The sequence below is a fragment of the Hypanus sabinus genome, unplaced genomic scaffold (genome assembly GCF_030144855.1).
Source record: "Hypanus sabinus isolate sHypSab1 unplaced genomic scaffold, sHypSab1.hap1 scaffold_1729, whole genome shotgun sequence".
NCBI classification, from domain to species: Eukaryota; Metazoa; Chordata; class Chondrichthyes; order Myliobatiformes; family Dasyatidae; genus Hypanus; species Hypanus sabinus.
This window is the reverse complement of record NW_026779814.1, coordinates 10,703-34,167: the sequence shown is the minus strand read 5'-3', so window position 1 is coordinate 34,167 and position 23,465 is coordinate 10,703. Positions and strand designations below refer to the sequence as shown.

General features: G+C 44.8%; 1 protein-coding gene across 1 annotated transcript; it reads left to right on the top strand.

The window, feature by feature from the left end:
• The first annotated feature begins 1,033 nt into the window (after positions 1–1,033).
• On the top strand, positions 1,034–22,959 carry LOC132387311 (NACHT, LRR and PYD domains-containing protein 3-like). The gene is made up of 10 exons (XM_059959669.1): positions 1,034–1,125; positions 1,695–1,861; positions 7,399–7,570; positions 7,682–7,747; positions 13,440–13,659; positions 14,017–14,692; positions 18,423–18,454; positions 21,450–21,620; positions 21,769–21,936; positions 22,091–22,959. Exons 2-10 carry the CDS (start codon positions 1,820–1,822, stop codon positions 22,191–22,193), a joined length of 1,650 nt encoding a protein of 549 aa, XP_059815652.1. The 5' UTR covers positions 1,034–1,125; positions 1,695–1,819; the 3' UTR covers positions 22,194–22,959.
• The last annotated feature ends 506 nt before the right edge of the window (positions 22,960–23,465 follow it).

Here is a 23,465-nt window from a genome sequence, read left to right as displayed (position 1 = left end):
TCGATGTTCATGCCCTGTGTCCGCCCCTGATTATTTTATATTCATATATGTGTGTAAGGTCGCACTTCAGGTTCCTGAGCTCCAGGGCAAACTGTCCTAGCCGAACACACAAACTAACCCCCTAGCCCAGTCCCGTAGTGGTCATTCTCCACTACACACATTCCAGCTTAAACACCTCCTTCCTATAGTTTAGCAACTACAACTACACACAAAGCTCTCGAAGCGAGACTTTGCCAATGACTTGCATGGTTGTTACATGACGATCATCAGACAGGGGATAAGATGGGAACTGGGGAGCGGTCAGCATAGAACTCAAGGTAATGGTCATTCTGCGACCCAGGTGACTGGACGATGTGCCTCCCAAGGGAATGGTCAGTCTGTGGCCAAGGGGACTGGGCATCGTGTGATAAAGCAACTGGAGAATGTGTCATCCAGCAGACTGGACCATGTGTAATCCCGTTGCAGGTCTGTGTGTGACACAGACTACTGAACAGTAAGTGACCCAGGGAGATTTTAGCTTTTGGAAGATAATCGCAGTGATATTTCCCAGTATCGCCAGACATCGTTGCATTAAGATCCCTTGGTCATCCGTGTGTTCAGCTGCTGTGAAGTCACTGATCAGTTTTACTGTGTCTATCCTGTAATTTTACTGGGAGTGAATGTATCCAGTCACCAGCTTATTGTGATGGTCACCTGACAGGATGTACGGTTCACATTACCCAGCACAGTCCCACTCCAAATCCGATCAGCCAGAGTCTCAGCTCCATTGCAGTCTGAATCAGTTTTGTTCAGATCTAAATCATACTTGTATAACCTGCAATTCATCACTTATTTCAGGTAGGAAATCGAAAGGAGAACGGAAAGTACTGAAGAGGTTTTTACCAGGCGGATCATCGAGAGAAGATGATCGGGACATGGGAAGCAAGGTACCAAAGCAGGGTCAGACTGAAAGCAATGTCCCAATGGAATGCAGTCCAGCCGCAGCGGAAGTGGAGCAAAGTCAGCGCAGAGACAGTGACGTCAGAGACACTGATCAGGACCCTGGAACCAGCACAAGTGAGGCGACTGTCTGTCAGTTCGGAAGCTTATTAAACACGGAATTGTCAAGTCCACAACAAAGTGCGAGTGAGTGAAATATGAGGGTGAGGTGCTCAAAGAATGTGGCAGGGAGGAGGGTAAAGGTGAGGGCTTGTTGAAGGGTTGGTCAGATGAGTGTGGTGTGTGGTGTGGGTGTGGTGCATGTGGTGTAGTGGGCAGCCGTTACCCCACTGCAAGAAATGAACTACCTGCTCTGAGGATTTCCAGGATGTGTATTGGAGGAAATATAGCTGTCCAGATAAGGAGAGTATTTCCGGGATGGGAATCAAGGAAAATGTATTCGCCAGGATGGAGAGTGTATCTCTGTAAAGCGAATATCACCGACTGTCCTGACATTTATTGCCCATCCAAAACTGAAACAGGTGAGTGGGTGGGATGGGGGATGGACTGGTTTGCATTAAATGTGGTCCTTCTATTAACCTAATGACTAGGACTTTATTGGTTCGGTTTTAAGTCCAGTGTTGGAGATGGGGAATTAATCCATTTTTGTTTCTGTGAGCAGGTTCAAGTCATATTTTTTTTTGTTGAGTTGGGTGAGACAGTGGAGAGGAGGGATATCTGAGTTCAAGCCTACATTTTCCTTATTATATTCACAGATCCAGAGTTCACAATCTCTGACCTCCTGGCAGAGGGGGGCGAATATCGATTGTACCAACTGACAAAGTTCTATCGAGACCGACTCAAACAAGCAATTGAAGAAAAGGTTGAAAGACTCGGTTGGATGTTGACAAAGGAGGGACATTTCAGTAGAGAAGAGAATGAGGTGAGTGTAGTGTGTGTAATTGTTACAGAACTGTATAGTGTATAGTGACAAAAATTAATCTCCTTCACGTTCTATGAGTTCTAAATGGAAATGGAGACATTGATTTCTGACTTGTCTCTCGCAGATCTAGTTTCAGCTGTTAAGTTGAGGAGCAATGGGTCCTACAGGTTCAGTGTCACCTTTAATTCTCACACCTGCTGTGTTTATCAGTGTGAAACAAGAGCAGTGGCTGCAGATCTGGAATTTGACCAGACATTCAGTCTGAAACCAATTTCAAATCTTGTCTGAACCATCGGGCAGATTCACCTCATCTCATTAATCCAGGATGAATATTAAACTGGCAGATTGTAAATTGGGCCAACCGGATCCACTGCAGTACTTGACGGAGGAAAACCTGTTAACCACATCTTGTCTTGACTTCATGAGTTCCCAAACAATGTGTGGCTGACTTGCCATAGGCCTTGAAACAGGCCTTTTGGCCGGTCTATTCCAGGCCAGTCTGTAAAAACTACCTACCGGGCCATGGTGCTCTATACCCATATCAATCATGAATCTAACCGTTTGTACCGTTTGTGCTGCTAGCTAGTTTCACACTCTCACCACCCTCTGAGTCAACAAGTTTTACCTTTGCACCCCTTGAACTTTTCACCTTTCACCCTTTACTGATAACCTCTTGTTGTAGAACCTCTTTACCTCAGTACAAAATGCCTGCTTGCACTTATCCTATCCGTACCCCATGTAATTGTGTAAACTTCTATCTAATTCCCCTCAATCTTCCTCATCCCAATGAATAAAGTCCTAACCCGTTCACTCAATACTTATAACTTAGGTCTTCCAGTCCTGGCAACATCCTTGTAATGTTATTTTTTTCTGTACACTTTCAAACTTATTTCCATTTGTCCCGTAGATAGTTAAGCAGAACTGCACATAATATCCAAATTAGGCCTCACCAACTCCTTATACCCCATCATATCCCATCTACTCTACACGATATTTTCATTTAAGAAGGTTAATGCACTGAGAAAATTTCTTTCAGAGCATATCAACACTTGCCGCCACTTTCAATGGCTTATGGACCTGTATTCCCAGATCACTTTGTTCTGCCAGTCGCTGTGTATGATCTACCCTGCTTGTTCCATCCGAAGAGCAACATCTTGCAGCTGTCTGCATTAAATTGCATCGGCGCCTTTTAAGGCCATTCTCCAGTTGGTCCAGTCCCCACTGCAAGCCCTTGTAGTCTTCCTCTTTGTCCACTGCACCTTCCCAATGTTGGAGTCATCAGCAAATTTGCTGATGCTGTTAACCATAATTTCATCCAGATCATTGATATAGATGACAAACAACAACAGGCACAGCGCCGATCCCCGTGACACTACACGAGTTACAGGCGCCAATCAGAAATGCAACAGTCTATAGTGACACTGCAGATTCTTCCAAAAAATTTAGTGTCTAATCCAGTTTACTACTTTATCTTGAATGCTACGCAACTGAATCTTATAGACCAACCTCCTATACGGGACCTTGTCAAATACCGTACTGAAGTCCATGTAGACAATATCCACAACCTTGCCTTCATCAACTTTCCTGGTAACATTCTCGAAAATCTCTGAAATTTATTAGATTGGAAAGATCACACACAAAGCTGATATCTCATGACCACAAACATCAATAGTTTGATCTAAAAGGGCAGAAGAAAGCACAACACATAAAATGAATCTGCCAACTGACTGATATCTCATGATCCCAAAAATTAACAGGTTGTCCTGAAAGGGAAGGGGCAAACAAAAAAAAAATCTGCTAACTTGCTGAATATCTGACTAACGAGAGACAGGGACACACCATTTCAGGTCCCACTCCCTGATGCTCACAAACAGTGATGGTCTTGTCTTCGATCTGACCTACTCAGCCATGAGTGGTATTAGACAATCAAGTGCGTTACACCCGTGAGTGACTCTGTTCTCGTTGGGATTCATTGGCGCTGTCTGTAATGAATCAGACAGTCATTATGCAAAGGCAAGAGAGGTAATCTGTAAATGTGATGCTCAACTATACATTCATCATCTGGAGACGTCTGCTTTAAATTTTAAATTTTTTAACCTTTAAATCTCTTTCACAGCTTTACTCCTCAGACCTGGTAGCAGTAAAACTGAGGGATTATTTTACAGTACAGTGGACCGTCAGGGAATTATGCTGATTTATTCCATAATTGTTGTCCATTATTCATGTTATGGAAAACATTTCCAATTCCCTACTGGTAACTGTTCTAGGAGATCACTCATTCAAATTCGGGACATAGAACATAGAATAGTACAGCACAGTACAGGCCCTTCAGTCCACAATGTTGTGCCAACCCTTAAACGCTGCCTGACCCTTATACCCTGCCTCTCTTATTTCTCAGACCAATGTCCTAAGCCCATCCATATTCAGTTACCTTAATTCCATCATAGGTGTATGTTGCTTGAAGACTATTCAATGTTTAATTCATAATTCCTCAGTTAATCGGGAAGCCCATGCCTGCATTCAGGAAGTCATTAGCATTTTACGGTATGAATGCCAGGCATGAACCACCTCCATTTAAAAGACAGCCGCACTGATATTCCTTAATGCTCTTCATCCCACCCCTCCGTTCTTTTATCATTTCGCATTTCCCACTCCCCCTCCTACTTTCAAATCTCTTAGAATCTTTCCTTTCAGTTAGTCCTGATGTATGGTCTTGGCCCGAAACGTCGACAGCGCTTCTCCATATAGATGCTGCCTGGCCTGCCGCGTTCCACCAGCATTTTGCGTGTGTTGCTTGAATTTCCAGCATCTGAAGATTTCCTCATGTTTGTTCCTTAATGTTCTGTTGTCTTTACACATCATAAGACCATAAGGCATCGGAGCACAAATAGGCCATCAGGCCCATAGATTCTGCTCCGTCATTACATCATGGGTGATTTACTATCCCTCGCAACTCCATTCTCCTGACTTCTCGCAGTGAACTTTGCTGACCTGACTAGTCAAGAATTTACCAACCTCTGTTTTAAATATACCCAGTGACCTGGTCTCCGCAGCTGTCAGTGACAATGAATTCGACAGATTCACTACACCTTGGCTAAAGAATCTCCTCATCTCTGTTCTAAATGGACGTCCATCTAATCTGAGGCTTTTCCATTTGGTTCTAGACTCCCCCACTTAGAAACATAATCTCCAAGTCCTCTCAATGCCTTTCGACATTCCACAGGTTACAATTAGATTCCGCTCATCCTTCCACACTCCAGCCAGTACAGGCGCATCCAGGAATCATTTTCATCAAAATCAGGTTTAATATCACTGGTTCTGTCAGTTTTGATTCTTCTCTGGATTTTTCAAAATACCATCAAGTATTTTCACTGATCAGGGGACTAAAACCGTTCACAATAGGCAAGTACGGTCTAGCCAGTGCTTGTTCATATATTCTAATCCACTCGAAATGAATGCTAACAGTGTTTTTTGCCTTTCCTAACACCGACTCAAGCTGCAAGGAATCCAGCACTAGGTCTCCAGAGACTCTTTACAACTCTGATATCTGAATTTTCTCCCAGATTCAAAAATAGTCTATGTCTTCATTAGTTCTGATGAAGTGTATTGTTACGTACTCGTGACACGTGACAGTGGCACCCTTGTCACGTGACTGGGGTCGAAGCTATACTGGACTTGAGGTAATGGTCTTGTGATGGTGGAGTGATGTCATTTTCCCGCCAGTAGAGATCATGTGACATGTTTTTTTACAGGGTATAAAAGGAAGAGCACACCCTGTGAGGAGGGGCATTTCATGGCTGGGTTTGCCCTGTTGACTTCATGCCACTGCGTGATTTAATATTATGACGCAGTTTAGTTGAAAGATGAATTTTTATTTAATGCCTAAAGTTTACAAGTTCATTGCCAGCAGTTTCTTTACAATACTGCTAGTTAAGAATCAGTGGAGAGTGGAGATCGGAGTTCGGGAGATAGAAGATCGAGGAGAATCGATTGCGACGGTGAAACGGGTTCGACCTTGTTGAATCCTTATTCGGAAGGATTTCGTTGACTTTTCTCGTGTTAATCTCTGCGGGATAGCAGAAAAGATTGAGGACTGTGCCTTTAAGCCGTTACGTTTCGTAAATTCTTCGTGGGATGTTCGACGCCGGGGATCGAAGCAAAACGACGTGAAGGAGAATTTAAATCATCTTAACAAGTCTCTCCCTTAAATGGACTGTGAGCATTTTGAACTTGTGGTCATCCTACTTTCGAGAACTGATTTTGCAACATCGCTTTAAGAACTGTTTGAGCCGCATCGCTTTAAGAACTTTTTACCCTGCCGCACAGCAGCTGATTTCCGGTTACGTTAGAGTCTGTTTACTTTTGGAGGGTTTGTTTTCAGTGTTTAATAAACGTGTTATTTGTTATATAAACCCTAGCCTAACTCATATATTTATTGTTCCCTGAATACGTAATAGTATGGCTATGAACCTCCCTATACTACATTCCAATTGCCACTGATTTGTCCATTTTCCATCGGTCCATGTCCTCCCGTGAAATCCCTGCTTCCTCAACACTTCCTGTCCTTCCCCATATCTTCGTAACGTGCAAAACCTTGACCATAATGTTTCAAATGATTGACATAACGGAAAAAGAAACTTTCCCAAAACCAGCCACGGCAGAACACCACTGGTCAGCAAAATCCAACAAGAAAAAGCCCTATTTGATCCCATTCTGTGCTTCCTGATATCCAGACAAAATCTTGAGAAAACATGGATCCTCTATCCATGTTAGTGTCTTTCTTGTCCTACTGTCGGCCCTGGTCTTGTGAAACAGCGTCATGTACGGTATCTAGTCAAAGGTCCTCGGCAAGTCTTAAGTAAACAACTTGCACTGACTCGCTGCTGTCGACCCAACATGCTATTCTCTCAAAACATTCCGTCCGGTCGGTCAGGCAAGATTCCCTTCCATGGATTTTGGCCTTTTTTTACCATGTGCATCCAAATACCTCAGAAACCTTGTCCTCAGTTATCGACTGCTGACATCTTCCAAAACGCTGATCAGACTAACTGACCTATAATCTAAAATGGTCGGTCCTCCGGAACCATTCCGTAATCTAGTGATTCTTGAGCGATTATTACTAATGTCTCCACAATCCCTTCAGTCTGCTCTTTCAGAAGCAATCGGGTGCAGTTTATCGGGTCTTGTAGCTTTAGTTTTTTTGTTTGTTGGGTAGTAGAGTTGGTCTCTTGACGGTGTGTCTGGGTAGTCTTGTCTGGTGGGTTTGGAGTTCGTTTCTGGAGAAAGCGCTAAAATGGTAGCACGATATTAACACGCAGCAGCCTCTCCGGCTCTGGATTTGGGGAGTACAAACGTTATGTAGATTTTCTGGTGTCGTCTTTTTTGTTGTCTGCTTTCGTGATATCATTCTGGAGGAACGTTGTCTCATTTTTTAACTACATTGCATTTGTGGTTTGTAAATAACAATATAAACTGAACTGAACTGAACTGACTCATCTATCTTCAGAACTTTCAGCTTTCATTGTTTCCTTTTATAGAAAGTCACTGAACTGACAGAGAAGGGAAACCGGACAGAGAGTTCCATACTCTTCCTCAGTTTGGTGATGGGCAAAGGATCCCGGGTCCGGAGGGCGATGTGGGAATGCTTTGTGACATGGAGGACTGAGTTACCGAAGCTGGACAGAATACTGAGGGAAATACAGGAACTCGGTATGTTAAAACCACGCACTAAACACAAAGGCACATTGAAATAAACATTTTAGTTACATTGATTATTTTAGCTCTGTTTCCATGGATGTGTTTTTTTAATTATTTAAACAGGTCCTGATCCACAGGAATACATGAACATCGCCCAGGGGTTATCTGAGTTACCCACTCAACTGATAGGTGAGTGATGAAACGCACAGTTTAAACCACATCTTAAATAATAGTCTGGGACTTTGCAAAACCAGGGAATCAAAATTCACCAGTAATCATTCGCTGAAATCTGAAATCTGCAGATGCTGGAAATTGAAGCAACACACACATAATGCTGATGGAACGCAGCAGGCCAGGCAGCATCTATAGGGAGAAGTACAATCCGCTATTGACTTCCACAGAGTTTGTCTGGCATTTCCTTTTCACCTGTTACTGCATCAACAACATCATTTTTCAGTGGTCCGATATCTTTTTTCTAATTCTTTAAGTATCTGGGAAAGAACAAAAATACCTTGGTATTCTTTCTTATATTTTTAAGCATATCCTTGCATTTCCCTCACAGTCATGTATATCTAGGAGCATCTATGACATAGTTGCCTCTGACATGACCCAGGCAGTAAATACCAGGCACCCACAACTATGTGGAAAAAAAACCTACCGACAATTGCTGTGTGTTTACCCCATCTCACCTTAACCAAAGGCCCTCTGGTATTAGACACCAGTCTTATGTAAAAATAAACTAACAGAATAAAGGCTGACGACCTAAACTTGAACACCTCTGTCAGATCTCTATTCTCCCACCAGAGTAAACAAAGTTTATCAAACCTCTACTTGTAGCACATGCAACAGAATCCAGGCAACATCCTGATGAACCTGTTCTGCACCCTCTCCAATCCTTCCAAGAGCTGGACAATCAGAAGTGAATACAATAATCCAGATGCTCCCTAAAACCATAAGACCTAAGAGTAAAATTAAGCCAATCGGCTCAGTGAATTTGCTCGGCAAATCCTCTCAACCCCATTATTCTGCCTTCTCCCAGTAATCGTTGATGCTTTTCCTAATCAGGAACATATCGACCTGAGTAATGACTTTTCTTCCGCAGCTGTCTATGACAATAATTTCACAGATTCATCACCCGCCAGCGAAAGAAATTTCTCCCAGTGTGGGTCCCCGGCAGCCAGGACAATTCCCCACAGTACTCAAGCATGTTAATTTTCTGTATGAGCCTCCAATGTCAGATCTTGTCGAACACCCAACTAATATCCAAGCTGACAATATCCATGTGTAACTTCATTCATCACCTTTGTCACCTCAATCAGGTTAGCAAGATTCCACTACCACCGCCCAAAGTCTCTTTGTTGAATCCAACCTTCCTCAAATATTCTCTCTTTCATACTCCAAAGGGGCAGAGGATATAAAAGGATGAATGTATGTACCACCACCCTCAAGGACATCTTTAATTCTGCTGTTATAAGACTATTGAATGGTCACCTACTATGTTATTATTGACTCTTAAAAATACTAAGATAATTTTATATATAAAATTGCAACATCGTGCATCTCGTAACTAATTACCACGCACTTAGGTAACCACAGTAGATATACAGAAGAGCAATAAGAATACAGTTTGGATATGATCCGATTTAAGGAACAACTAATAATAGATTATGTATCCATTGAGCACTGGGGAGAGCAGAAATCGTTGGATGTTATATTGGCTATCAAAAACCATTAGATTCTGTCTCTCACATGGTTAACAGATTCCAATATTATATAAGATGCATTCAATACTTGTGAAATTTCTACAACATCTAATGAAGTACAATAAACACCCTATTAACAACCACAACTGTTACCAAAATAAATAGAGACATTGTCCAGAGTGACACATTAGACCCACTATGGTTTTGTCTGGCGTTATATCTAAACTTGAATTTCCTGAACAGAAAAAAAATCAGCTGTCAATTCGGAAAAATAAAACAAACGATTTACAGTTTGCCACAGCTATACATGGATGATTGGTAATTAGTTGGTCTTGCATCAGTAAAGCTAAAACAATTAATTCAAATAATGGAACTAATTTCCAAAGAAACCATGTATAGCTATGCACGTCTGTGTGATTCTATAAAATAGGAAATTAAATAACTTGTGCAGAAATAGAAATAAAAAAGAGATTAGTGAGTCACTCTGGATGGGTTCAATGTCCATTCGGAAACTGGATGGCAGAGGAGAAGTTGTTCCTGAATTGTTGAGTGTGCGCCTTACTCCGATCCTGTACAGTAGTCCCCATGAACCAGACTGTGATGCAGCCAGTTGCAATGTTCTGCAAGTTACACCTGTAGAAATATTCGAGTGATTTTTGAAACTCCTGATGAAATATAGCCACTTTCTTTGTAGCTGCATCCATATATTAGATCCAGGTCAGATACTTGGAGATATTGATACCCAGTAATTTGAAATTGCCCACACTCTCCACTTCAGATACCTCTGTGAGGACTGGTGTATTGTGTTCGCTCATCTTACCCTTTCTGAAATCCACAATTAGCTGCAACGGTATATTTTCATCAACGCAAGCAGGATTCAACACTCCGTACAAGCATATGCAATTCTGATAAGAGGTACACATCACTGAACGTAAATGAAAGCATAACCAATAAAAATGAAGAAACGATCATAACAGACCTTGGAAGAGTGGAAGAGCCTGACTCCCCACGGAAGACATATCCACGATCTGAGCGATGTTGACAAGGAAGCGTTGAGCGCCTGGCTCAGAGTTGGAGACCTCTTCCTAGAAACAGAAGGGATCATTATAGTAATACAGGACCAGGTGGTTAACACATCTAGTTATCAATAATAAGGAATAAAGGCCAACAGGTTCAAGATGATAAATGCTGAAAATTACAAGAGAAGCCAGAAACAATTGAACACATTACAGGATCCAGCAGTAGTTTTACTCAATCTGATGACTGCACGATGAAGTGCTTGACAACTTTAACAAAAATTTCGCTTAAACTACAACTCATGAAAGACACCATCCCTCACTATAAATACAAGCATACTCCACTTTTAGAGTTAGCGTCCGACAAATCCACCGTGACCGATCCATTATTACAGATAGGACAATTCATAATAATTGTCCGGCTATAATTGTACAGGATTAACTAGCACAAACAACTTTTTAAATAGATAGAGCCATTCCAAACACACATAACATACAGAAATCAATTAAAGAAAAACTTTAGAAATATGCTGAATTAAAAGAGGAAATTGAAAAACTGTGAAACATGAGCACGGTACACATTGTTCCGATGATACTATCAAGAACTGGTATCTTCCAAAAAGCACTACACGATAATATTACAGAACAAGCTCCACACAGCAATGCTTATGTAAATCTTCCAAAAGTCACAATAGTATACGCTACGAGAGTAATCTGAAATTACCTATCAATTGAGAAATTAGTGTGCTTGGATATGTCCCTACCTCAGGATTTGCCAGTTTGAGTTAAGAAAAAATAAAAAGTAATACTAAGTTACTTATAAAACATTTTTTCATCGGGATGATGTCGTTCAAACTGCGTTACAATGGGATAAAGGGCAAAGTAGAAAATAAAAGACAAGATATCATCAATTATAAGAAAGATTCAAATTTTTAAAACGTTTTACGCTGGAGTTTAAAAGTGACTACCAGAGTCTACATCCCTTGCACAGTACTTGCAGAAATCTTGGTCTCTCTAGTTATATATATCTGCTTCAGAATTTTGTGCAGTAATGTCATTTCAATTGTTGAATTCTACAGTTCTGGAGAATTGTTCAAAAACAAAAAAAAGTCTGACCTGCCTTTGATCCTTCGGCCTTGTACCTTACTGTCTTCCTGCACTACATTATCTCAGCAACTGCAACACTGTTTCCCTGCACTATCCTATTCTGTTTTTCTTTGTAGGACCTTATTACACCGATGTGATGATATTATCTATGTGGATCGCATGCATAACAGTTTTCATTGTACTTTGGTACATGTGACTATAATAAAAAAAAAATTACCAAGTTATTGTTGTCAATAACACAGAGCTGCTTGGTTGCTTAAGATAGTTATACCCAGGGGTGGTAGTGAGGATAGACTCTCATAACTTATTAAATGTTCCCAATGGCGTGCGACTCAAATTGCCTCTGACAATCAGGTACAGCTCCTGGCTTTCACGTGTGACTTAGCTAATAAGCTTGGCAGAGGCGTTTCTTCCGATAGGAGAAAGGGCAAATGCGGGTTACGGCCACACGACAACCAATCATTTCGGGCAGTTGGAGCTCATCAGCTGTGATTGGCAGTTCATCTAGAAGAAGGAAAACGGTGATCTCACTCTGTACCCCCTCATAGTAACTGTACCCCTCATGGCGAAGACTTTGGGAGTAAACCCAGTGAGAAAAAAATCTGGAACTGGAGCCCCTGGGGCGGCCTTAGGTTGCATTGAATGTGGTCTGGCAACACCCGTGACACTTCTGGTGCCAAGTTGTATCGGCCTCTGCAGCTCCTTTGCGCTCATCATCTGCTAGTGATGCAAACAACGCTTTTCAGTACCTGTGCTTGTAACGCTGTGTGTCAGGCACAGTGGTCAGCAGCACTGGGGCTCCACAGGGGACTGTCCTGTCTCCCTTTCTCTTCACAATCTACACCTCGGACTTCAACTATAACACAGAGTCTTGCCATCTTCAGAAGTTTTCTGATGACTCTGCCACAGTTAGATGCATCAGCAGGGGAGATGAGGCTTAGTACAGGGCTACCGTGGGAAACATTGTCACATGGTGCGAGCAGAAACATCTGCAGCTTAATGTGAAATAGACTAAGGAGCTGGTGGTGGACCTGAGGAGGGCTAAGGTACAGGTGATCCCTGTTTCCATCCAAGGGTTCAGTGTGAACCTGGTGGAGGATTACAAATACCTGGGGATAGGAATTGACAATAAACTAGACTGGTCAAAGAACACTGAGGCTGTCTACAGAAGGGTCAGAGCCATCTCTATTTCCTGAGAAGACTGAGGTCCTTTAACATCTGCCAAACGATGCCGAGGATGTTCTACGAGTCTGTGGTGGCTGCTATCATGTTTGCTATTGTATGCTGGGACAGCAGGCTGAGCGTAGCAGACACCAACTGAATCAACAAACTCATTCGTAAGGCCGGTGATGTTGTGGGGGTGGAACTGGACTCTCTGACGGTGGTGTCTGAATACAGGAAGCTGCCCAAGCTGCATGCCATCTTGGACAATGACTCCCATCCACTCCATAATGTACTGGTTAGGCACAGGAGTACATTCAGCCAGAGACTCATTCCACTGAGATGTAACACTGAGCATCATAGGAAGTCATTCCTACCTGTGGCCATCAAACATTACAACTCCTTCCTTGGATTGTCAGACACCGTGAGCCAATAGGCTGGTCCTGGACTTATTTCCACTTGATTACCACATGAGTAACTTAATATTATTATATTATTTATGGTTCTATATTGCAATATTTTCACTATTCCTTTTTGGTACAGCTGTAACGAAACCCAATTTCCCTTGGAATCAATAAAGTATGTCTGCCTGTCTTTTAAATATAGACAACTGTTGTTGTAACGGATGTACAATCAGGATTGTGATAGGATATCAGGGGAATGTTTTTTTCAAAATTAATTACTATCAGAATATGAGAACTGGACAATTTCTGGGACATCCCTTGCTCTCAGGTCCAGAGTCTGTGAACAGAATTTTACTTTCTCTCCTAATATACATGAAAGCATGGAATTCATTCATGTAATCTCAAACACTCAATGCTAAAATGCAGTTATGAAATTCTTTGTTAGTTGAGCCATTTAACATTTTGACAATGTTCTCTGTTTCCATGGAAGATGTTCAACAGAAACACAAGGAGACTCTGCGGGAACAAACTGAAACACTGAGAGTGAACACGATCCTGATGAGGGAGAAGGTGAAGGTTTTCCAGCTGGTTGATCGATACGCTGAGCTCACGGTCATTTCTACTGTTCGAGATCGGACACTGGTGGAACATGAGCTGCTGGCAAGAGGCAGAGACCACGAGGAGTGGACAGAGAAACATCTCCGCCAAGAGCTGGAAAAAATCCGGACTGATCAGCTGTTCCAGAGCAGCTTTTCCCGGGGTAAATGCAAATCTAGGAATTCAGCAGCAGTGGCTGGAGTCCCGGGGATCGGGAAAACCACAATGATACAAAAGATTGTTTATGACTGGGCCACAGGAAAAATATACCATCAATTCCAGTTTGTCTTCTGCTTCAAATTCCGGGATTTAAACTCCTTTAACTGCAGAATAAACCTGAACGAACTGATTCTGGATCAGTATCCGTACTTTGGGAAATTCCTGAGAGAGGTCTGGAACAACCCAGAGGGTTTGCTCTTCATATTTGATGGTTTGGACGAATTCAATGACAAAATTGATTTTTCTGACAGTGGTGGAGACACAGAACCTCAGTACACATGCACAGATCCTGAATTCAAGTGCAAGGTGTCTGACATTGTGTACAGTTTAATCCAGGGCAAGCTGCTCCCAGGGTGTTCAGTGCTGGTGACCACCCGTCCCACTGCGTTGCATTTATTGGAGAAGGCAGAGATTCGTATCTGGGCTGAAATCCTGGGATTTGTTGGTGAGGAACGGAAGGAATATTTCTTCAGGCATTTTAAAGATCAGATGGTGGCTGCAGCTGTTTTCCAACACGTGAAGGAGAACGAGATCCTGTACACCATGAGCTACAACCCCTCCTACTGCTGGATCCTCGCTCTGGCACTGGGCCCCTTCTTCACACAAAGAGTCAGGGACCCACAGCGAGTTCCCAAGACAATCACCCAACTGTACTCCTACTATATTTACAACATCCTGAAAAACCACGGCCGTGAGATTGAGAACCCCCGTGATGTGTTACTCAGGGTTGGTCAGATGGCCTTCAGAGGAGTGTCTGAGAGGAAGATTGTGTTTACAGATGGAGATTTGATCAAGTACAATCTGCAGCCTTCCCAGTTCCTGTCCGGGTTCCTGATGGAGCTTTTGGAGAGAGAGGATTCTGCCCAGAGCGTGGTGTACACATTCCCACACCTCACCATCCAAGAGTTTGCAGCTGCAGTCGCACAATTCCTGAATCCACACCCCTGGGATATCCTGAAATTCCTCACTGAAGCCCACAGCACGACAGATGGGCGATTTGAGGTATTTCTCCGTTTTGTTGCTGGTCTCTCCTCCCCAATGACTGCTCGGGGTCTGGAGGAGTTTCTGGGTCCATTTCCTCATGAAACAACCTGCCGGGTGATTGACTGGGTGAAGGAGGAGGTTAAACGCCAAAGTGGAAACACATGGAGTGGATTTGGTAAAAGGCGCCTCCTGAACACACTGCACTACCTATTTGAGTCTCAGAATCGTGGACTGGCTCAGGCCACATTGGGATCTGTGGAAAAACTTTCATTCAGTGGAATGACACTGAGCCCGATTGACTGCGCGGTCCTGTCTCATGTCATCGGACTCTGTGATACAATAAAACACCTCGACCTGTGGGACTGCCGCATTCAGTGTGAAGGAATCCAGCGGCTTGGTCCCGGGCTGCACAAGTGCCAGGAGTTGAGGTAACATGATTTATCTCTCACTGTGAACTGTGAAACTGTTCCATTGTGGTGATTCAATGTAGAGGGATTTGGGTGAAGCTGTAGTAAATCAGATGGTGAAGAATTGTGACAAATGCCCAGGGGATCGATCAGTAATTCCCCAAGGACAGGAGGGTTCTGTGGTTCCTTGTGAAGCGATGTTGGAGACTTCATCAGATCAGTGAACAACGGCCATTGGTTTATTGGTAGTAAATCACAGGAATGGCCGTGTTTCTGACTGCCTGTGACACGTCCATTGACAATGTTCCTTCTCACTGTTACTGACACCCAGACCGACAATGACTGCAGCAGGTGGGTCAGAGATTCACACCCCCTTCCCGGTGAGGGTCAAGAGACTGTCAGCAGACTGTCCCAGTGAGAAGTAAAGAAATACCATTGTGAGATTGTCCTCCCCTGCCCTTCCCCGTGTGTGACTTTGCTCACTTCCAGATACGCAGAGAGCGAGGGCGCATCTCCTCTGGGCCTCTGTTCAGACCCAACACACACGTACAAAAAAATTCTGTATCTCTCGTCTTGTAGGATTATCCTTAACCTTGGAATCCTCCTGTGGGACCTCTCATCCCAAACCCCTTTTCATTCTTTGAGATCTCGTCCGCATCCCCATTCCTCCTGTGGGCTCTCTATTACTCTTTCCTCATCCTCCTGTGGGGTATCATTTCCACATCCACCCGCTTCCTGTGGAATCTCTCTTCCCCATCCCCCTTCCTTCTGTAGGATTTATCTTCCCCATCTCTTCCTGCTGATGGGTCTCTGTTTCCTCCTGTGGGATTACTGTCCCCCGTCGACTTTTTCCTGTCGGATCTCTCTTTGGCATGCCCAATCCGCCTGTGGAATTACTCTTCCCAATCTCACATCCTCCTGTGGGATCTCTCTTCCACATCCCTCTTCCTAAAGGTCGATCGCTCAATCCCTTCCCCCTTCATCATGTTTAATCTTTCTCTCTCTATCTCCATCCCCCCTTCCTCCTGTGGGATCTCTCTTCCATGCCCCCTTCCTCCTGTGGGATCGCTCTTCCCATCCCCCTTCCTCCTGTGGGATCTTGCTTCCCCATCGCCCTTTATCCTTTGAGATCTCTCTTCCCCCATCCCCCTTTCGCCTGTGGGAACTCTCCTCCCCATATCCTTTCATAGAATCATAAAATCATAGAACACTACAGCACAGAAAACAAGTCAGTCCGCCCTTCTGCTCTGTGCTGAAACTTTATTCAGCTAGTCCCATTGACCTGCATCCAGTCCATAGCCCTCCAGACCTCTCCCACCCATGTATCTATGCAATTTACTCTTAAAACATAAGTGAGCCTGCATTTGCCACGTCAGATGACAGTCCGTTCAACACTCTCACCACTCCGTGAGTGAAGTTCCTCCTAATGCTCCCCCTAAACCTTTCCCCTTTCACCCTGAAGCCATGACCTCTCGCATTTATCTCTCCTAATCTATGTGGAAAGAGCCTATTCGCATTTCCCCTGTCTATACCCTCATAATTTTGTAAACCTCTATCAAATCTCTCCTCCTTCTTCTACGCTGCAAGGAATAAAGTCCTAACCTGTCCAATCTTTCCTTGTAACTCAAGTCCTGAAGACCCAGCAACATCCTGGTAAATCTTCTCTCCTTGCCTCGCCTTGCCTCTACCTGGAGCCTTGCCTCGCCTCGCCTGTGCCTGGAGCCTTGCCTGTGTCTGGATCCTCGCCCTGTTTGGATCTGTCTGTCCGCGTCAATGCCTTCCGTAGTTAGGTCCGGCCGTTTTGCCGCTACCAAGCGTTACGAACTGTCTCGTCATATTCAGCGCTCCATGTAATGAGTCCCGGCCCTACATCCTGTATCCAAGGAGGTGTCCCCGCTCGGTTTTCCATGTTCCTCTCTCTTCCTTGACCAAGGGATTTGTGTTCCTGTTCTCCCTGTGTTCCCGGCATGACCATGTGCCTCGCCCAGCATTGGAGCACCTTGCCCAGCTCGGTGCTGGGATTTCCTCGTCCTGTGCTTGGGTTCCCTTGTCCTGTCCAGGAGTCTCAAGTTCAGTCCTGTTGCCTCTCCTCGTCCTGTAGCCACGTCTTGTCCTCGCCTGGTTCTGGAGTCCGAGCCCGAGTCAAGACCCAGGTTCTGGATCGTTCTCTAGTCACTGGGTCGGAGTCGAACTAGTTCCCAGTTCCATGTCCTGGTTCTACTATACTTATCAAGTCCTAGCCCAGGCCCGGAATCCTTGTCTCGTCCGGGGCCTGTGTCATGTCCAGCGTCCTTTCTTCTTCACTTCCCTTGCTTCCTTTTCACGTCTAGCCCTGTTCCTGGTAGTTCAGTGTCTGTGTCTTGTACGTGGGTCCACTCCAAGGCACTCCACCCCCATGACAGTAACCTCCTCGAAAAACTCTACAAGATTTGTTAAACATGATGTGCCACGCACAAAGCCATGCTGACTATTTTTAATCAGCCCTTGGCTGTCCAAATCCTTGTATATCCGAACTCTCAGAACACGTTCCAATAATTTACCTGCTACTGATGTCAGGTTCACCGGCCTGTAATTAACTGGTGTACTTTTGGAGCCTTTTTTAAACAACGGAACAACATGAGCTACCCTCCAATCCTCTGGCACCGCACCCGTGGCTGAGGACATTTTAAATATTTCTGCCAGGGCGCCTGCAATTTCTACATTCGTCTCTCTCAAGGTCCGAGGAAATATCATGTCAAGCCCGGGGGATTTATCTACCTTTATTCACTATAAGACAGCAATCACCTCCTCCTCTTTAATCTCCATATGTTCCATGACTCTACTGTTTGTTTGCCTTAAGTCCATATCCACTATGCCAGTTTCCTGAGTAAACACTGACGCAAAAAAAACTGTTTAAGATCTCCTCCATCTCGTGAGGCTCCACACAGAGACGACCACTCTGATCTTCTAGGGGACCAATTTTGTCCTTTACTGTCCTTTTACTCTTAATATACTTGTAGAAACCCTTCGGGTTTACCTTCACATTATCCGCCAAAGCAACCTCATGTCTTCTTTTTGCCTTGCTGATTTAATTCTTCAGTATTTTCTTACATTTTCTGTAGTCTTCAAGTACCTCAGTTATTCCTTGTTGCCTATACCTGCAAAACACCTACTTAACCAGATCACCAATATCCCTTGAAAACCAAGGTTCCCTATGCCTGTTAACTTTGCCTTTACTCCTGGCAGGAACATGCAAACTCTGAACTCTCAAAATTTCACCCTTGAAGGAGTTCAAGATGAGGCTGCATACAGGGCTACGGTGGGAAACTTTGTCGCATGGTGTGAGCAGAATCATCCGCAGCTTAATGTGAAAAAGACTAAGGAGCTGGTGGTGGACCTGAGGAGGGCTAAGGCACCGGTGACCCCTGTTTCCATACAAGGGGTCAGTGTGAACGTGGTGAAAGATTACAAATACCTGGGGATACGAATTGACAATAAACTTGACTGGTCAAATAACACTGAGGTTATCAACAAGAAGGCTCAGAGCTGTCTCTACTTTCTGAGGAGAATGAGGTCCTTTAACATCTACCGGACGATGCTGAGGATGTTCTACGAGTCTGTGGTGGCCAGTACTATCATGTTTGCTGTTGTGTGCTGGGGCAGCAGGCTGAGGGTAGCAGACACCAACAGAATCAACAAACTTATTTGTAAGGCCAGTGATGTTTGGGGGTGGTACTGGGCTTTCTGACGGTTGTGTCTGAAAAGAGGATGCTGTCCAAGTTGCATGCCATCTTGGACAATGTCTCCCGTCCTGTCCATAATGTACTGGTTAGGCACAGTAGTACATTCAGTCAGAGACTCTTTCCACGAGATGCAACACTGCACGTTATTGAAAGTTATTCCTGCCTGTGGCCATCAAACTTTACAACTCCATCGGAGTGTCAGACACCATGAGCCAATAGGCTGGTCCTGGACTTATTTCCACTTGGCATGATTAATTCATTATTATTTAATTATTTATGGTTTATTCTGCAATATTTCTTCACTATTCATGGTTGGTGCAGCTGTAACGAAACCCTATTTCCCTCGGGATCAAAAAAGTATGTCTGTCTGTCTGTCTGTCTGTCTGTTCCACTTACTGAACATATCCTCGCCAGAAAACAACTTATCCCAATCCACTCTGACTAGATCCTTTCTCATTGCTGCCAAATTGGCCCTTCTCCAATTTAGAATCTAAACTCGAATACCTATACTTATTCATAATTAACTTGAAACTAATGACATGATGGTCACTGGACTCAAAATATTTGCCTGCACAGACTTCTGCAACCTGACCTGTCTGGTTCCCTAATAGGAGATCAGGTACTGCACCCTCTCTCGTTGCTAACTCAATATATTGATTTAGAAAACTTTCCTGAACACATTTGACAAACTCCACGCCATCTAACCCTTTCTCAGAGTGGGAGACCCCGTCAATATGTGGAAAGTTAAAATCCCCTACGAATACAACTTCATGTTTCTTACATTTGTCTGCTATTTCTCTACAGATTTGCTCCTCCGATTCTCTCTGACTATTGGGCGGTCTATAATACAACCCTATTCGTGTGGTCACACCTTTCCCGTTCCTCAGCTCCACCCATATGGCCTCTGTAGACGAACCCTCCGGGCTGTCCCGTCTACGCACAGCTGTGATATTCTCCCTGACTGGTAATGCCACTCCTCCCCCTTTCGTCCCTAACCCCTATCACGTCTGAAACAACGGAACCTCGGGACATGAAGCTGCCAGTCCTGACCCTCCTGCAAACCAAGTCTTACTAATCGCAATAATGTCGTAATCCCACGTGACATTCCACTACCTAAACTCATCTGCCTTACGTACTCCTTGCATTGAAATAGATGCACCTGAAAACATTTCTATCACGTACAGACCTTTCATTTCTGTCTATACAAGCCATCCTCGCATGACCCTTATCCTCCTCCACCTCACTATCTGCTCTAACACTCTGGTTCCCCTCCCTCGCAATCTTGTTTAAAACCCCCGGAGCAGAACTTGCTAACTTACCGGCAAGGATGTTAGTCCCCTCTAGTTCAGGTGCAAACTGTCCAATTCGAACTGGTCCCACCTCCCCTGGAAGAAAGCCCAATTGTCCAGAAACATGAACCCCTCCCTCATGCACCATCCCCTCACCCACGTATTTAACTGCATTATCTTCCTAATTCTAGCCTCACTAGCACTTGGCATGGGTAGCAATCCACCTGTGGGATCTCTCTTTCCAATCCTCCTTTCATCCTCTGGGCTGTCTGTCCTAATACACCTTCCTCCTGTGGTATCTCTCTTCCTCCTGTGGGATCTCACTTACTCACCCTCTTTCCCCCTGTGGTATCTTTCTTCCTCCTGTGGGATCTCACTTACTCACCCCCTTTTCCCCTGTGGGAACTCTCTTCCCCATACCCCTTACTCCTCTGGGATCCCTCTTCCCCATCCCCCTTGCTCCTGTCGGATATCTCTTCTATATTCCCCTTCCTTCTGTAAGATCTCTGTTCCCCATCCCCCTTCCTCCTGTGGGCTCTCCTCCCAATCCCACTTCCTCCGGTGGGATCTCTCTTCCCCAACCCCCCTCCTCCTGTGGGATCTCTCTTCCGTATTCCCATTGTTTTGTCCTCTCTTTTCCCCATCTCACATCCTCCTGTGGGATCCCACTTCCCTTTAGCTTAGTTGGGTCTCTTTCACTGTATCCCACTGATATTTCTGCAATCACAAATCTCCCTCACTGAGGAACTTTCTCCAATTCAACCAAGCTCCGTCTGCCCCTCACACATCAGGAACACTTTTCTAACCATCGGGGAATGGGACAGAATATGTGGAGTTTACAGGGTCACACCGACAGACTAAATTATTGACATTCGGTGAATACCCTGGAGCTCGGCAGTGAGGGAAATTGACAGTGATGGGAACTCCAATCAGTGATTTACTGAAAGGTTTATTGATTCCTGAAATATCAGAGTGAGAGAAATTCCCTCAGACCCATGGTTTGAATCACTTTGTTCATCAATTTCTCTGTTTGTGTTTAGGCTTGGGCTGAATGACTTGGGAGATTCAGGAGTGAAACTGGTGTCTGCGGCTCTGAGGAACCCGGAATGTAAAATACAGAAACTGGGGTAAGTACCAGACTGTGGGAGATTGTGTTTACAGTCTCTGGGTCTCTGACACTGATCATCAAAGTGATCAGTAATTGTGTTACTGATAAACATTGGGGATTTATCCCGTCCCCTGACTCTCTGTGTCCTTCACCCTCACTCTCTCTCATTTCCAGTTTGGACAATGTCGGTCTCACATATTCTGCTGCCGAGGATCTCGCCTCCGCTCTCAGTACAAACCGATCACTGACGGAGCTGGACCTAAGTCATAATAAACTGGGAGATTCAGGAGTGAAACTGGTGTCTGCGGCTCTGAGGAACTCGGAGTGTAAAATACAGAAACTGTGGTAAGTACCAGAGTGTGGGAGATTGTGTTTACAGTCACTGGGTGTCTGACACTGAACATTAATGTGATCAGTAATTGTGTTATTGATAAACACTGGGGATTTTTACCGTCTCTCTGTGTTCTTCACCCTCACTGTCTCTCATGTCCAGGCTGCGGGATGTCGGTCTCACAGATTCTGGTGCTGAGGATCTCGTCTCCGCTCTCAGAATAAACCCGTCACTAACGTGGATCAACCTGGGAACAAACTCGCTTACGGACCGATCTGTCCCCGCTCTCCGCCGTCTCATACTGACCCTCCCGAGTCCGGAGCTGATCCGGTGAGTGTTTGTGTTAATGTTCAATGTGATAAAATATCAGCGGATCCGCGGGTGATATTTGTCTGAGTGTTGTTGAAACATTAACCCCGGTCCCCTGTTACTGACACTGTTGTGTAATCTGTTTATTTCATTTTTATTCTCCCATCTTTTTCAGGCTCGACGGGAATCAGTTCAGTGAGAACGGGAGGAAGGAACTGGGATCTCTGCAGGTACCGAGACCCGGACTGAGAGTGATATGTGAACAGCTGAATGAGTGAACATCCCCGGCCACTGGATGGCGACATTTTGGCCAATTCCACGCCCTCCCCTTTAACTCCCATCCTCCCCTTTAACTCCACGCTCACCTTGAATGGACGCGCGCCGGGAGTAATTCTTTCAACAGAACCGGCTCCAGACTATCGCTCAGTGACATCGGAAGCCGTCCCCCGGTGACGTATTTCCGCCTGTTGTATTGCGGCGCAGCTTCCTCTGGATGTGCGGGTTCGAGGGTCAGTCTGGGACACCGGTGTCCCAGGTTGGGATTATCCAGGGTGAGAATCCTTTTACTCCCTTTGCTGAGAGTGCATTCTGAAGTCTGACCGATATAATGATGTTAAATAGTCAAATACCTCGGTATTGACCCTGGTCTGCAGCGATCTCGGACACAGACGTGAAATGTCATCCCACGCCGGGAGACTCATAGCGTCCGGTTCCCAGTGTCCAGATAACACGCAGGAAGTTATACAGGGCACGGTTCCCGGTCTCCATATCCCAAACTGGGAATTTTGCCAGACACGGTTCCCGATCTCTGTCTCCACACCGAGAGTTTTACCGCGCACGGTGTCGGGTCTCTGTATCGACATCGGGAATAATACCGCACACGTTTCCTGGTGTCTGTATCTTCCTCTCTCCACGACACTCGGAGTGATGACGCACAGGATCCGGAGATGAGGATGTCGGATCGGCCTCTATTGTTTGCGATATATTTATTATTTGTGATAAACATTCTGCGCAATTGAGTGGAGGGTGGTCGAGAGTGTCTGTCCTGCGAGGGGCTCCTGACTGAAAACGGTGAATAAGGAGGGAATGACAGAAGGATTTAGAATGGTCACTAGGGAGGGAGTGAAAGGTTGACTGAAAATAGTCTCCGGGGGGAAAGTGATGGGCTGAGTGACAATGGGCCCAGGGAGGGTGTGATGGGCAGAGTTAAGATGTCCGTGGTCACCTTGTTTCTCAGGGCCGGCAGGGAGGGAGTGATACACTGACAAGAGAGTGGGAGAGACAGGCAGAGTTAAAATGACCGACAGGGTGGGAATGACGCACCGATTGAAAATTATCAACAGGGTGGGGGGAGTTCTGTGCTGATTAAATATAGGATTCTGGATTAAAACCAGAATATAAAATTAATACCAGGGAGAGAGTGACACGCCAATATAACATTGTCAATAGGGAGGCAGTGAGGCGCGCTTTGAAAATGATCTCCGGGGAGGGAGGAAGGGATACACCGAGAGAAAATGGACGCTAGGAGGTGACAAATCAGAGGGAGAGGC

What these genes read in the sequence shown, in the direction of transcription:
- LOC132387311 (XM_059959669.1), top strand. Translation starts at nt 1,820, where the DNA reads ATGTTGACAAAGGAGGGACATTTCAGTAGAGAAGAGAATGAG. An exon ending in TCAGTAGAGAAGAGAATGAG is followed by an intron (nt 1,862 to 7,398) that starts GTGAGTGTAGTG and finishes TTCCTTTTATAG; the next exon opens with AAAGTCACTGAACTGACAGA. An exon ending in GTTACCCACTCAACTGATAG is followed by an intron (nt 7,748 to 13,439) that starts GTGAGTGATGAA and finishes TTTCCATGGAAG; the next exon opens with ATGTTCAACAGAAACACAAG.